The sequence below is a fragment of the Lactuca sativa genome, chromosome 3 (genome assembly GCF_002870075.4).
Source record: "Lactuca sativa cultivar Salinas chromosome 3, Lsat_Salinas_v11, whole genome shotgun sequence".
NCBI lineage: Eukaryota > Viridiplantae > Streptophyta > Magnoliopsida > Asterales > Asteraceae > Lactuca > Lactuca sativa.
The window spans coordinates 288,039,727-288,057,052 of record NC_056625.2 but is presented as its reverse complement, the minus strand read 5'-3'; the positions used below and the strand labels follow the sequence as shown (position 1 = coordinate 288,057,052).

The 17,326-nt window shown below is 37.9% G+C and overlaps 1 protein-coding gene across 1 annotated transcript; it reads left to right on the top strand.

Moving 5' to 3' along the window:
• Positions 1–8,915: 8,915 nt before the first annotated feature.
• On the top strand, positions 8,916–10,307 carry LOC111895537 (uncharacterized). Its single transcript, XM_023891622.2, has 3 exons — positions 8,916–9,104; positions 9,184–9,826; positions 9,913–10,307. Exons 1-3 carry the CDS (start codon positions 8,916–8,918, stop codon positions 10,305–10,307), a joined length of 1,227 nt encoding a protein of 408 aa, XP_023747390.2.
• The last annotated feature ends 7,019 nt before the right edge of the window (positions 10,308–17,326 follow it).

Below are 17,326 nucleotides of genomic sequence, written 5' to 3'. Positions count from 1 at the left end.
CTTTCGAGCCGAGATGATCTGTGTTGATATATGATTTTGTGAAGGTTGCTCGTTCTAGTGGGAACCAGATCGCGTGTAAGGGATTGTGTTGTGTAGGGTTGATAATGGAGGTCGGTGATGGCGACCAGTGGTTGATAGTCAGTGCTCTAAGTGGGGGAGAATTGGAAAATTCTACGGAAGATCGATGAGCATGAGAGGTTGTTTAGCTGCTTGGGATTCAGCAGTGGTTCTGTCAGCCAAGAGCGTAGGCTGGTATGAGTAAGTGGCAGGCATGCGGGGCGGGATACAGACCAAGGGTGATTGATTGTGGAAGGCCTGGGATCGGGCCGGGATTGAGTATGTAGGGTGGAGATAGAGTTCGGAACCCCTAGAGGGCTAGAACAATATGCATGGGAGAGTTTTTCCTGGAGGGATAATTCGGGATGTTGGATGCTGGTTGAGCGGTCCGGATAGACTGAAGGCCGATGGGCGTACCAGTCAGGCCGAAGGCTCGGAGAACGGTCCAGACAGGCTGAAGGCCCTGGAGGGCGGTCCAAAACTGCTGAAGGTTCTGAGAGTGGACCAGATTGGCTGAAGGCCTGGTAAGGCGGTCCAGTCATGCTGAAGACTCTGCATGTGTTGATAGATCGGTACGAGTAAATGGATTGAGTATGTCGCGGCGTGTTAGCGTCAGAAGGTCTGGCCCCGGGTATCGATCGTGGTGAATGGAAGGTAGAGCATGGACTAGAGAGTCCTTGTGAGCGGATCCAGAGCATGCGTGGTGCATGGCATAGCGGTTATGCTATAAGAGAATGGTGTAGTATTGGGTGAGCACCGTGGCACTTATTGTAGTGACAAGGCGGCCAAGTGGATTTCCTTGGTAAGAAAGGGAAAGGAATGTAGCTTCGAGAGGGAGTGTAAGTTCACGGAGGTGAAAGCAGTAGTGCAGAGTTATGATTGAGGTGTTCCAATCATGGTTGATGAGCAGTGTGTCTGTGGCTGTGGTATGGAATCACATCCGAGTTGGATGTTTGTTGAGGCCACAGAAGGAATTTCCGAGGGTATAGAGCCAAGAGGCTCGGAAGGAATGTAAGGATGGAATCTTGGATTTCTAGTTTGATTTTGCTCAAGGATTTATGTATGTGGTGGAAATTCATCCTGGGGGATGTTTAAAGGTGTCGTCAGTGTGTCGGGTTTTTCCAACCCGAAGATGCTAGAGCCAGTTCTGCATGGGTATGAGATTGCGGTGGAGAAATCATGGGGGTTGCTCTGAGGCTGAAGGATGTGTCATCCTGTCAGCATGGATTGGATAAAGTTGGGCTCAGACCGGGAATTCCGGTGGTTCATGGTTATTTCCAACTCGTATGAGTCGAGAGATTGTAGTGTTTTGGAGCAAGTGGAGTATTATGGAGTGGTACTCAGTTGATAAGAGTGGTTATCAGAGGATGAGACAGATGGCCGGTTTGAAGCGATGGTCAGAACACCGCAGGAAGGAATTTGGGTTTTGGGGTTTCGGTGGTTGTGCTTTGAGGAACCTAGTCTGGTTAATTCCAGGTGGTGCATTGCGAGAGTAGTTCTGGAGTTGTATTGCCGCAGGCTTCGAGGACGAAGGCTAATTTAAGTAGGGGAGAATTGTAACATCCTGGAATATCAGAAGTAGAGTTGAAGGGCTAAAAGTGTAAGTGGGAAATGGCAACTCGGCGAGTCCACGAGTGGACTCGGCGAGTAGGGTCGCGAATCTGGTCACGTGTTAAGTGACCAACTCGGCGAGTAGTATGGGTGGACTCGGCGAGTTGGTGCTGAGTGGAGAAAACCCTAATTTCGGAGGTTGAGCCCTATATAAAGAGCATAACACTTCTTCCCCAGCCTCTTTACCTCCCCTTTGAGTTCCAGAAACCCTAAATTCGTGTGAGCCTTCCTTGGTGAGACATTAGAGCCTTGGAGGAGGTAATCTTGGAAGGAAATTGAAGAGCAAGAAGAGTGGAGCAAGGGGCTTTGTAGAGAATTGGTTCATTCATCATTGGGGGCCTTCATTTGAGGTAATAATCTTCTGTTTGAGCCTTTGTACATCTAGATCTATCATTTGTGGGGGGTTTTGGGGCATAAATGAGGTCCATCTCGAGTTTGGTGTAAGATCTAAGGTTGCTACCTCAGATCTAGGTTGTTAATGATCCAGAAAGCCATAAAGTCTATGCTCAACAATTGTTGGTGAAGTTCTTTTGTCCCAAAACCTAGTCCTAGAGTGTAAAATGCCTAGATCTCTTTGGATCCACGTAAAGTTTGCCACTTTACGTGATGGATTGCTTGTAAAATAGTTGATCTATGGTTTAGTGCTTTTGCATGGCTTGGAAAGCCTCTGTATGGTTTCAGATCTAGGGGTACTCGACGAGTCACAAGGGTGTACTCGGCGAGTTGCTTGAAGATAGGCTAGAACTCGACGAGTTGGAAGAACAAATCGGCGAGTTGGATGAATATGGGCAGGAACTCGGCGAGTTGGTTACAGATAGCCTTACACTCGGCGAGTCTGTTCTTGGACTCGGTGAGTCTGGTCGTGAGGTCCTAACCTTTCTTCTGGTTGAACTGTGAATCGGTGAGTCAAGGAATGACTCGGTGAGTCGAGTGTGAAAGGACTCAGAGTTGTTGGACTCAGAGAGTCTCGGGGTGACTCGGCGAGTTGAGTCGCAGATTGGGGAAGTTATGCTGCCATTTAAGGTTATTTTCTAATAAATTGAATTACTTATCATTGTTTTGTTTTTATACGATAATAACACTCAACTTCTTTCTATAGATCTGGATTTTGGAGACGTTCCCTGAGGCAACCAAATTTTATGTACACATCCCGACAGAATTGCCAAGGATGAGGTGCTGGAGAAGTAAATCAGCGTTATCTTGGGAGAACTGTTGTAGAATAATCAACGTGTCTGTGGTATGCTTTTTATATTAAGGATTATTTATACTTACAAATTCCACATATTTTCATTTTAAAGTAGCAATTTGATTTTAATTTTAAATTTTAGCAGCCTAACAACCAACCTATTCAAGTGGTGGCAAACGAGACGGAGCTGATGTTGCTCTTTTATGTTCGATACGTGAATTGGACTCTTAACCATGAAGAGTCTCCTCCACCGCAACAGTCTCCTCCACCGCAACCGTCTCCTCCACCGCAACATAATCCGGTCCGAAATAGTCCACCTGCTATTCAGTCGCCTCCTCGTAGAAGTATGTACAATTCGGATACATGTTCGATTGAATCTGCCACAAATGCTTCTTCCTCGCAATAGCCTGAAATAGAAACGAGGGTGGTAAAGAAGAAGAAGAGTAGCACAAAGGCATTAGTGAAGTGTCTACTAGGCGTCGTGGCTGAATTATCATGTAAAGTAGACCGTGTATTAGAAGAAAAAGATGAGCCAAACAAACGGTTTGTAGAGGATGAGGAGGAAGAGGAAGAAGAGGAAGAGATGATAAACGAAGAGGGTGAAGAAGCATATTGCCATGATACACAATTCGACTATGCTGGTTTGGAGGAGAAAGATGCGCCTACACCTATAGAGCCGTCACCAGACTTGGGTGAACATGGCACAAAAATAGTGACTCCTATTGGTAGGCCGCAACGAAAGAGGGCTCCAGCATGGTATCAGCTTACTCCGTTCACAGTGGTAAAAAACTCATATCTTAAACTTGGTATTTTTAAAAAGTACTACATTATTGATAATGATTAAACATGTTGATTTTTTAGGTGCAATCGACACCAAAAGTAAAGAAAATCAGCAAGACAAGGAAGAAAAAAATAGAGGAGAGTCCTAAAAAAACAAATGAGGACATTGTCAATGCAGAGAGTAGTGAAGTTCCTTCAAACAATCTCTTGTTGGACAGTATTTATACTACTAGTCCGATGAGTTTTTGGCAAGAATGGAGTTTAATCTCTCCCAAACTGATCACTAAACATAGGTTGCATATCCTCCCACTAGATATGGATTTTTGGGCGAGGTTACTTTCTGTTAGTGACAAAGGGTGGTTAGTTTCTACGGTAAGGTTCCTTTAATTAAAATTTTAACTATTTTTTAGACAAAAATCTATATAAATAATTCTAACATTTTTATATTAAAATGTACAACATATTGCTATATGGAGATCCCTGTTGATGGAAAGGCGGCCGATGAACGCTCAGTGGACTCTATATCCTCAAGGAATCAATTTGGAACCCGGAAAATCATATTTATTTAGGAATGTAGCAGATGGTTTTGGATGTTGTCATAAATGGAAGGATGTGGATACGGTTAGTTAAGTTTAATAATTATTATTATATATATAATATTACTGAAATTACTAGTATTTAATTCATATTTTTTTGCAGGTTATATTTGTAATAAATGTTGTGCATGCCCATTGGTTTTTGGCGGTTCTACATTAAGATACCTGGAAAGTAGAAATTTTTGATTCAGCACGATTTGCGGGTTACTTCTCAACGTACAACACTAATGGAGAATTCAAAAGTTTTGTAGATAGTATTATCTCAGAGTTGGATGCCATTGATTACTGGAGCCATTTCCCCATTGGACACAGAGACAAAGAAAAGGTCGAGTTTGTTGATGTTATAGACGCCCCACAACAAGAATATAGTCTTGAAAGAGGGGATTATGGAGTATTTGTATGCATGTTTATGGAAATGATTGTTTCTGGGGTACCAGTGGCGATTTCAAGGACATGTAGAGAAGCTGCATTTCTCTACAGAAATAAGATGGCAAATGTTATTTGGGATACTATATAAGTTGATATTAGGAACTTTGTATATATATATATATATATATATATATATATATATATATATATATATATATATATATATATATATATATATATATATATATATATATATATATATATATATATATATATATATATATATATATATATATTAATATTAAATACTTGTTTCTAGTATGTAATCGTGTCACTTCTGGTAGTATGTAATCTTGTAATTATCTTTTATATTTTTTAAACATAATTCACCAACAAATGTTACGAAACCATACATTCAAACAAAATAAACATTACAAATAACATGAATACATTACAATAGAGTCGTCTACATAAAAATAAGGTTTCTTACGACTATCAAACATTAGATAAAACATTGGAAATAAAATACTCATCTACATGAAAAAAGCTTTATCTTTTACCAGATTCCAAACGTCCCTATACTCGAAATCATGTCCATCAAACTCGCATAGGTAATATCCATTCACATCTTCAACAAGTTCTTCATCATCTGCTTGAGAGCTTCGCATTTTCTCACGATTGTTATAACATCCCGGAATATCAGAAGTAGAGTTGAAGGGCTAAAAGTGTAAGTGGGAAAAGGGCAACTTGGCGAGTCCACGAGTGGACTCGGCGAGTAGGGTCGCGACTCTGGTCGCGTGTTAAGTGACCAACTCGGCGAGTAGCATGGGTGGACTCGGCGAGTTGGTGCTGAGTGGAGAAAACCCTAATTTCGGAGGTTGAGCCCTATATAAAGAACATAACACTTCTTCCCCAGCCTCTTTACCTCCCCTTTGAGTTCCAGAAACCGTAAATTCGTGTGAGCCTTCCTTGGTGAGACATTAGAGCCTTGGAGGAGGTAATCTTGGAAGGAAATTGAAGAGCAAGAAGAGTGGAGCAAGGGGCTTTGCAGAGAATTGGTTCATTCATCAGTGGGGGCCTTCATTTGAGGTAATAATCTTCTGTTTGAGCCTTTGTACATCTAGATCTATCATTTGTGGGGGGTTTTGGGGCATAAACGAGGTCCATCTTGAGTTTGGTGTAAGATCCGAAGTTGCTACCTCATATCTAGGTTGTTAATGATCCAGAAAGCCATAAAGTCTATGCTCAAGAGTTGTTGGTGAAGTTCTTTTGTCCCAAACCCTAGCCCTAGAGTGTAAAATGCCTAGATCTCTTTGGATCCACGTAAAGTTTGCCACTTTACGTGATGGATGGCTTGTAAAAGAGTAGATCTATGGTTTAGAGCTTCTGCATGGCTTGGAAAGCCTCTGTATGGTTTCAGATCTAGGGGTACTCAGCGAGTCAAAAGGGTGTACTCGGCGAGTTGCTTGAAGATAGGCTGGAACTCGACGAGTTGGAAGAACAACTCAGCGAGTTGGATGAATATGGGCAGGAACTCGGCGAGTTGGAAGAACAACTCGCCGAGTTGGTTAGAGATAGCCTTGCACTCGGCGAGTCTGTTCTTGGACTCGGCGAGTCTGGTCGTGAGGTCCTAACCTTTCTTCTGGTTGAGCTATGAATCGGTGAGTCAAGTGTGAAAGGACTCAGAGTTGTTGGACTCGGCGAGTCTCGGGGTGACTCGGCGAGTTGAGTCGTGGATTGGGGAAGTTCTGTGCTTGGGGACTCGGCGAGTCATCGGGTTGACTCGGCGAGTAGAGTCAGTCAGGGGTTGACTTTGACTTTGACTTTGACTTTGACTTTGACCAAGGGTTGACCAGTTGATTTCCAGGGGCATTTTGGTAATTGTGGCATTTGTTTTGAGTTCAATGTTTTGGTGGTTGGCTAGTGGTGGAGATCGTATTAGTGGTCGGAGCAGCTTGGGTTTATTTGTTCAGTCGGTAGTTGCGAGGTGAGTTATCCTCACTATATCGACAGGGTCTACGGCACCAAGGCCAACCCTTTTATCGGATTGTGATCCGGGTATTGTTGTTATGTTTTTGTTTGTTGTGTTGCATCCTGGTAATTAGGATGGTATATGTTAGAGACCTGGTTAAGGTCGGTATCCTGGTATATAGGATGATGCTACGCTAATGACTGGTTAGTTCGGCATCCTGTTTAGGATGATGTTATGCTAGGTGATCTGTTAGATCGGTTTGATTGGATGTGATATGTTATATGATTGAATGTTTATGTGCACATGGTTGTTGAACTGGGGTTGGGTTGAGGCGGGACCTGCTTTGTGCTGTAGGCCAACATACCCAAGGCAGACCGGTTATCCCGAAAGCCCAGCGAGCGGTCCGGATAGGCTGTAGGCCCCAAGAGGACGGACCAGACGTGCCGAGGCTCGGAGAGTGGACCAGGCTGACTGAAGGCCCAGTGCCGGCGGACCAGTCGTATTGTAGACTCAGAGAGTGGACCAGGTGGACTGAAGGCCCGGTGCGGGCGGACCAATCACACTGTAGACTCGATGTATGTGGTTAGACTCGGAGGGGGGACTAGGTGGACTGAAGGCCGGTGCGACGGACCACTCACACAGTAGACTCGAAGTGCATGGCTGTTCTGTGTTCTGTTATGTTATGGCATGTTATGCGTGTATGGTATATGTGGTTGGTATTTTGGGGATATCTCACTAAGCTTTCGGGCTTACAGTTGTGGTTTAATGTTTTCAGGTTCTTCAGGAGACCGTGGCAAGGCAAAGGCGTGATCGTACCGTTCCTCATGATTATGAGTTGTGATGTGATTCTGGGAAGACTCTGAAATAATTGTATTGAAAACCTTTTTGTAATAATTTTATGAAATCGGTTTGTTTTTGAAAAGTTTAAATTTGTTGGAATTTTATAATCGTTACAATTGTGGCATCGATTGAACCATGTGACCTTAAACTTTAAATCCATTCATTTACTAACAATATCAGGTTTTAGTCGTTTGTGTCCTTGCCCGACCTGATAGTTGAACAAAGCTATGAGGCGGGACCATTCATCACCTACAAGGCAATTCAGGGGAGCCACTACTGGTAGACCCTTGTAAATGTTAATCCAGCTTTGTATTAGGACCAACAACTTTGTTGGCGTCCATGGAGATGTATAATTTGTTGGAGACGCTGCATTAGATGGATTTGTTGCATTCGAAGAATTTGGTACACTGGACGCCATTTCTTAATTGATCTACTATCAACTAAAGAATTGAATTTCGTTTAGACACTACGTTTAATATATATACAAACATATGTTATACAAAGATATGTCAGTAACGCGGACTGACGAGTCAGTAACGCGGACTTACGAGTCAGTAACGCGGGCTGACAACGATTAATATATATAAAGAGTTTCTTAACGCGGACTGACAACGATTAATATATATAAAAAATTTCTTAACGCGGACTGACGAGTCAGTAACACGGACTTATGAGTCAGTAACGCGGACTGACAACGATTAATATATATAAAAACTTTCTTAACGCGGACTGACAACGATTAATATACATCAAAAGTTTCTTAACGCGGACTGACGAGTCAATAACGGTGACTGAGAACACAGTAACGCGGACTAACAAGTGTATATAAAACGCAAACAACAATGTATCACTTCATCTAAGGTATTTTAGTTCATGTGCTTTGTATGTTTTACAATGGGTTCAAACCAATGGACCGCTAAAGAGTATTTCCTTCTAGCTCGTGCATATATTATCAAAGAGAACACCAGTTTGGAGGATAGAATGTTTTTCGTCCAACTAACGAATACCTTCAACACTGACGCTAAAACCACCATACAAAACCATCGCAACACGCTTGATATAGCTGCAAAATGGTATGAATTGAAAACGGAAGTTGTGTTATTCAACGATCTTTATAATAAGATTGAAGACAATCGTGTCAATGATACTGAGGAAGAGATCTTGGAGGTGGCTAAAGAAGAATAGAAATCCATTAGCAACAGACAGAGTTTCGAGTTTGAAGCCCCTTGGAATCTTTTGAAAAATATACCGTTTTTTTAAGTAGAATTGCATTTTGTATTGTTCTTGTATTTCTTTATTTAAATGTAATATCGTATTTATCCTTTATTCTAAAAAAAACATTTGACCAACAAATGTTACAAAACCATACATTCAAAAAACATTATCTGACAAACAGCTTACGCAGACTGACAAATAAGCTACGCGTAATGACAACACATTTACGCGGACTGACAAGTAAGTTCTGTGGAATAATGTATACTAATTCCTTATAAATTGGACAACCATGACGAAAATTTACAAGGTGTCGAAAGTTGTGAAAATGAGTTCAGTCAATCACGTATTAAGGAAAAGTTTCTCCAGCCTACCGACTTTTTTCCATAATCTGCAAAGAAGTAATCCTACCACCTTCACGTACATTACGAAGGATCAGTACAATCGTTTCCAAATTTGTTTCATGGCATTGGGATGCGTGGTATGTAGTCCCTTATAGTAAATAAATATTTAGTTATTTCAAGTTGTTATATGCCTAATATTCTTATGTTGACTTACAGATTCGTACGTTCCTCACGTCTATGATACCAATCATATTCGTTGGTCAAGTACCTCTAATTGGGGTGTATGTAACATCCATGTACATTGTTGTTGCTTTAGATGGAAATCATGAACCCCTTCTCATAGCGGTTGCCTTGGGAACCATAAATTGTGACAATTCATGGTTATGGTTCATGAGGAGGCTTAAAGACTGTTTAGGTGACAATACAAAATTTGGTTTCATAAGCCTAATGTCTGATTCTATAGACTTTGCAGTCCAAAGAGTCTACCCTGATTCATATCATGGCTATTGTTGTAAAAATATAGCCGAGAAAATACGCGCTTCCATCGAAACCAATACAGTCGTTGAACAGTTGTCCTGGAAGACGTGTAAAGCGTATAATTTATCTCAATTTTATGCATGTTTGAACAATTTAAAAAATGAGGTAAATGGGAATGATCTTCATTGGCTTGACAATATTCCCATTGCAAAATGGGTACGGGCTTGTTTTCCAAGAGTACGTTTCAATGTTAAATTCATTGACATTCCCGATGTTGTCAATTGGTTTAAAACAAACACGCATGAGTTTCCAATAACAACAATCATTGAAATGGTTCATGACTCAATGCAAGCAGTGTATCTTCGACGTACTGCGTTTGGAGGCAATTATAAGTTATGACATCATTAAAACGGTGAATTGATATGTTTATTATATGTTAGGAAATTATAATTTTTTTTATTGATTCAGTTGATTTCACAGGGGATTTCCATAATCTTCTAACCCCTTATGCACTTAAGGTGATTCATAAAAGATTTATCCACTCGGATGGTTGTAGGATTACACATATTGTTGGCGATAGATATGAAGTGACTAAGTATTCAACAACCGAATATGTACAATTAGACCGTGGTATTTGTAGTTGCGGTAAATGGCAAAAATGCGGTATACCTTGTGAGCATGCTATAGCTTCACTACACAGACTTGAAATTGCAGAAATCCATCAAATGGTAAATTTAAAGTTATGTACAGCGGTGTATCGAAATGCTTATCAAACTGAGACGGTCAATCCTATTCCAACCCTTAGGCATTGGGAAAAACCAGTCGAAAGTGTTGTGGTCTTACCTCCACGCCAATTCAATTGAACTTTATTGTATGGATCACAACGAATATTAGTTTGTATTTAGTTCTATGTTAACCGTACTTGTAATGGTTTGTTGGCGTTGTTTACTTTTTAATAAAAAAATGTTTACCTTTAAATAAATAATTGTATTCTCATAATTGTAATATGTATGCATGACAACGACTAGACAAAAAAACTATGCGAACTGACAAACGCAGTAACGCGGACTGACAACAGATCTCTGCGGAGTGGAAGGGATTATATATAGTCATGGATGGTCGTCGGATTTTTCGTATAGAGTTATAATTTTTTTTTAAAGTTAAAATGACTTCATCTTCATCTTTGTATATTTGCTTGTGCAACGAAGTTGATTGTTTCTATTGTGATCCGATCGACCCTTTTCTTGCACCATCACCAAATTTAAGAGAGCCATATATGTCGGAGGATACTTTCCAACAACTACAATGGGCTGAAGCACAATAAAAAAAAAGATAAAGACTCATCTCGGGCTCTCACTGAACGTCGTGACCTCATTGTGGCGGAGTGCAAAGATGTTGAGGAAAGGATGACGATTACAAAAAAAAAAATCAAAGATCATGAGGAATGGATAAAAAACTAAGAAGAATCTCAAACTGTTTGAAAAATGGCTTGCTGACAAGGATGCAGAAATGATAGAACTTGGTAGGCAAAAGGAACGTATGGAAGATAAAATAAGAATAAGGGACGACTACATAACAATGGAGAAAGAAAAGTATCCTTTGCAATTCCCTTAAGTTAATTACCGTTGTTGTATGTTTACTATATGTTTCTAGTTTGTTGAATGTATTAACTTCGAGTATTAGTTATTATTCTACTAGTAATTATGCAGTAATATAATCATAATATTACGCATCATCTTTAAAATAAACACACCTGCTCAAAGTAGACAAATTAATGTCCTTTAAAACAAAACATAATTAATTAAAAATACAACATCAATCATTCAAATCAAACGTTGAACAATGGTCTTCTCTCTGCGTCCCACTTGTCCAACGCGTCTCTTGTGTCTCGTGCGTCTCTAGCGTCTCCTGAGTCCCTTCTGTCCCTTTCCCTTTTCCTTTTGTGTTACTACCTGATGTCGTACTAGTTTTTCTAGCCTTTTTTGTTTCTTTGGGACCAATGCCGGACAAGTCGTTGCATTATGTGTTGTACTATCACATCTACTACACCTTCTTATTATAGGTTCCTCACCTTGTGACGGAATACGATTTCTGTTTCTCGGTCTACCAACTTGACATGTATCCATTATCGGGGTTTTCACAACCATCATGTCAGCAGGAATCTCCCAATCACACGGTTCCGGAAGGGGCTAAACCGGCTCCTCATACGTACTTCGGTATGTTTCCATTTTGTAAGCATCTATAGCCAGATGTTCGAAGTTACTTTTTTTCAAGTGCTTCAAGACCATTATCACATGACCACAAGGAAACCTAGTTCCTTCCCAATATTTGCATGTACAAGTCTCTTGCCTCAGATCAACTATGCCACCATGTTTGAAATCATGAACTTCATAAAGTGCATCTGAAACACCAGAAACAGACCATCCTGTCGTACACTCTTCATTTTTACTAACTACTTTTTCAGCCCACTCGGTTAGCACTGTTGAACGTTTCCCTATAAATAAGATATATATAATTAACTAATTATTCGACCTAATTAAAGTCAAAATAAAATTCATACCTCCTTCGATGCGACGCTTGTAACACCATTCCTGTGAAAGACGTCGGAAGAACTCAAGAAGGGGTATTATAGCCATCTTCCTTGCATCTACAGATAAAGCATTGATGGACTTTGCACTGTTCGAGGTCATGTAATCGTAACGTTTCGACGGCGAATATGCTCTAGTCCATTTAGCATGGGGAATTTCACTTAGATACGCTGCTACTTGCGGCCTAGTAGAACTAAATCTATACCACAATTCTTCAAAAACATTTCTTTTGTAAGCTTTCACAAGCCTCCAAAACAACACTTTTGTTTTATCATTTTTCCCAAACTTGTGTACTATGTTTCCTAGTATATGAAAAGCACACAATCCATGATGAGCATGTGGAAAAACATTTTCAATACTAACGCGAATTGCATCGGCCCTATCAGTTACAAAAGTCAATTCTTGACAATCACCAACACATTCATACAACTTTTCAAGAAACCATGTTCACGTAAGACCACTCTCTTTTTTGCATATTCCATGCGCAAGGGGCAGTATCTGGTTGCTCCCATCCATAGCTACTGCATGCAATATGGTTCCTTTAAAAGCACCCTTCAAATGGGCACCATCCATAATTATAACTTTACGACAAAATCTTTTGAACGCTCGTATCTACAATATATAAAAATGGAACACATAAACACTCTATAATTTGTTTACAAAAATTATATATTAAATAACAACAAGTTTTTTGTATTTACCGTGCTCCCAGTGGCATAAAAACAACACTCGCAACAATCTTCAGAATCTATTTGAATATACGCAACTGTACCGGGATTATGCCTCTTCAAATTGTGAAAATAAATAGGAAGTTTGGCAAAACATTCTTCAGAGGATCCCAACAACAGTTCCATAGCATATTGTTTTGCATGCCAAGCTTGTTTGTAATCTACATTGATTTCCAGCAAAGCATTCAAATCCCTTGATATTTCATTAGGCCTCCAAACCTTGGAACGAGTTTTTCCCATAATATCATGCAATATAGTACCCATGACTTTTTTATTAGCATGCTTATGATTAGGGTGTATCTGTAATGACGAACATGTGTGCACGTTGTTGAAAGTCCTGATTTCAAATTCATCAGTGGGATCAAGGCGTTTTGCATACAAATGCCAACTGCAGTTATCAATTTCACAATATACCTCATAACGATTTTTGTTGTTGTTTTAAGACTCAAAGCAAAAATTAGTTGTTTTTTGTTGTCATATGTTTGATGAACAAACATATCATCATTTGGACCTAAACTGTGAAATGGTCCGGGTTCAACAATAGGACCAGGACAATCAGGTTTGGGAGGCATACCGTAAAATATGTCTGAAGCTTTTTTCCCGTGTGTGAACTCATATTCTGACCATCCTTCATTTGACTCTTCACTGTCTGAGAAAGTTTTGTCAGTCAGTCTTCCAAACTCATATAATTTTTTTTCTTCAACCGTATTCAGTTCCACAGTTTCTTCTTCTGGACAATCTTCAACATTATCAGATACAATGTTTTCAACATTGTATGGTACAACTTTCTCAGCCGCTTCTGTCTGTTCGACCAATCCCTGAAACACCTCTAAATACAAATGCACAATCTCCTTCGTTTCAGAAATTACATTTCTGAGTTGATGAACATCTGCTTCATCTAAAATATTCATCACATACCCATGAACCGGGTGTTGAAATGACAATGATATATTACTATTGAACACCTTAGCCTTACTTTTGACCAAATCAAACAATATTCGACAATCAAAATTTGGCGGAAGCAGTAAACCCAAGCCGTTTAACTTTGGTCTAACGTAGGTGTTAATCCCATTACTTATCTGCTAAAAACCTCCAGTACATAAAATAACAAAACTCATATTTGGTTTTGAAAATAAAATGAAAACGAACTGATCTATCGACCAAAATGAAACAAACATATGAAAAAGAACCTTTTGTATCAAAAAACTCTTCAAAATTCGCTCCAACCACCCATTCCGCGGAGGCGTTACTCTCTCCGCGGAGCTCCGCGTCGACCTTTCCGCGGACTCAGTTATGACTTCCAACTGCTTCCTCCGCGGAGGCATTACTCTCTCCACGGAGCTCCGCGTCGACCTCTCCGTAGGGTATTTACGAGATCCAATCAGCTCTCTCCGCGGAGGTTATATTCAATCCGCAGAGACCCCTTCCGCGGACCATGCTTAAAAAGGCTAACAACCTATTTTTCAACCACTTCGCAGAGATGACGTCATTCCACGGAGGTCCGCGGAGGGTCCTCCGCGGAATGCATGTCTATAGCTGGAATTTTTTTTTTGTCTAAATTTTTAAATTTCCCCCCTTTTTTTGTCTATAGCCGGTATTTTCTCTTTATTGATTTCTATGCAACATTGTTTTGGATGCTATTGTGTTCACACCATACTACATTAAAGACGGCTTATTTTATGACACATCTATCTAACTTTATTTTTTCATCATTATCTAATAATATATAATTATTTGACTATCTTTTATTCTCTTACTTCATTATAAAATAATTATTATTTACTTTATTATTTAATAATTATATTTTTATTACTAACTTTATTAATATTCATTTTGAATTTATCTTTTAATAAGATAAAAAACAACAATAATCTAGAAACAATCTAAGCCATTTATTTAACAAATCAATGCTAAAAATCTTTATATGCTAGATATTATACAAGAACAAATGAAACAACTACACATTAATACCATAAATAAAGACTCGGATGATGAGTCAAACATAGATGATGCCCAAATAAATAAAATTAATAATTACGACAGTAAATTTGCTAGAAAGCTTGTCCAAAGATTATATTATTATCCAAGACCAAGTCCCCAAGATGTCCTACACGAGGAACAAGAATATGAAATTAATAATAGTTACAGTGGTAAAAATGTTTATGAATGGAATCTAGATGGATATACTGAAAGACAAATTTATAATATGATTCATAGAATGTTAATGTATAGCACAATTGCTAAAAATACAGGAAATAGTGATAAACAAGTAGCTAACATGCTAATTGCCGGATTCACTGGCCAACTAAAAGGCTGGTGGGACAATTATGTTGATGAAAAAACTCAACAAGCTATTCTTAATACAGTAAAAACAGAAAATGGAATAACTACTCCCAATGTGGTATACACTCTTACTTGTACCATAATAGAACATTTTACAGGAAGATGGTCAGATAATTCTGAAAACATTCGTACCTTATTAAATGGATTATTTTGTAAAACTCTTACGTCCTTTCGATGGTATAAGGATACTTTTCTAAGTAGAGTTATGGAGCTTAATGATTGTAATAGTGTTTATTGGAAATCAAAATTCATAGATGGTTTGCCAAATCTTTTTGCTGAAAGAGTTAAAAACCAACTAAGAATAGATAATACAATTCCTTACGAAGATTACACATATGGAAAATTAATAGGAACTTGTATACAGGAAGGTTTGGCCCTATGTAGTGAAATAAAACTCAACCATCAAATAAAAACCCAACATCTTAATGAAAAAAGACAATTAGGAGAATTTTGTGATCAGTTCGGAATAGAAACCAGTAAAAATAAGAAGAAACAGAGAAAAGAATTTCAACAGAAAAAAAGATTTTATAAAAGAAAACATAACGATTTTAATAGAAAAGATAAACACATAAAAAAGAAATTTATTAAAAAGGAAAATAAAAAACCTCCTACTTGCTTTTCATGTGGAAAGACCGGTCATTATGCTAATAAATGCAGAAATAAAAAAATAAAGAAACAAATTAATAATATGGATATAAGTGAGGACATAAAACTTCAATTAATAAATTTAATAGATAATTCGTCAGACGGCGAGGAAATCTCAGACAATAATTCTGATATCAACATGATAGATTATGATTCTAATTATGATTCAGATTCTGAAGAAATTGAATGTAATTGTGATAATCTAGAACAATGTTCATGTAACATGGATCATCAATTATATCTAATCCAATCTCAATTTAAAGTAGATTTAACCATAAATGTAATTAGTAATGATATTGCAAACTTATTAAAAGAAGTTAATGATCCAGAAATAAGGCAAAAAATACTAGACAATTTAAATACCAAGGAACATAATATAAAAGAAGAAGGGATTTATTCAATGAAAAATGTACATAATATGTTAAGAGAAAGAAGAAATAAAAATTTTACTAATATACCTACAGTACAGGACTTACAAGATGAAATTCAATCTTTAAAACAGGATATATCCAAAATAAAAAATGATCAATTAATAAATAATCAAAGAATTAATAAATTAGAAAAACTACAAAATAACCAGGATGCTGGTGCTAGCAATAATACTGATAATAATTTTCTTCAATCAATGGAACTAGTAATATCTAGAAAATGGCATGTTACAATTAATCTATTTATTACTTACAATTATCAAAGGAATTTTGTTGCCCTAATAGACAGCGGAGCAGATCTAAATTGCATAAGAGAAGGATTAATACCTACGAAATATTTTCAAAAATCGACACATACGTTAAGAGAAGTATTAGGTTCCAAATTAGATATTAGATATAAACTAACAGACGCAAAAATTTGTACAGAAAATGTCTGCATACCTATTAATTTCACTATAATTAAAAATATGACTACTAATACAATGATTCTAGGAAATCCCTTTTTGGAAATGATATTACGTCTAACTATTGATAAAAATAAAATTGTAGGATCTTATAAGAATAAACCTGTTATATTAAATTTTGTCTCTGACCCTTACTCTATCTGGGTCAATGAGTTAAATTTAAAGAAAAACCAAATAAACTTTCTTAAAGAAGAAATTAGGACGATTCAAATAGATGAACAGTTAGAACAACCTAAATTACAGGAAAAAATTAAACTTTTAACAAACCAATTTTCCTTAAACATTTGTAATGACCATCCTAATGCTTTCTGGGAGAGAAAAAAACATATAATTATGCTTCCCTATGAGGAAGGTTTCAATGAAAAACAAATTCCTATCAAGGCAAGACCATGTCAAATGAATTTTGAATATTTGAATATATGTAAAAAAGAAATAACTTCCTTATTAGATAAAAATTTAATACAACCTTCTAAATCTCCATGGTCGTGTACCGCGTTTTATGTTAACAAACATTCAGAACAAGAAAAGGGAGTACCAAGACTTGTTATCAATTATAAGCCACTAAATAATGTCTTAAAATGGAATAGGTATCCTATTCCTAATAAGAAGGATTTATTAGATCGTTTACATGACTCTTTAATATTCTCAAAGTTTGACTTAAAATCAGGGTATTGCCAAATTCAAAT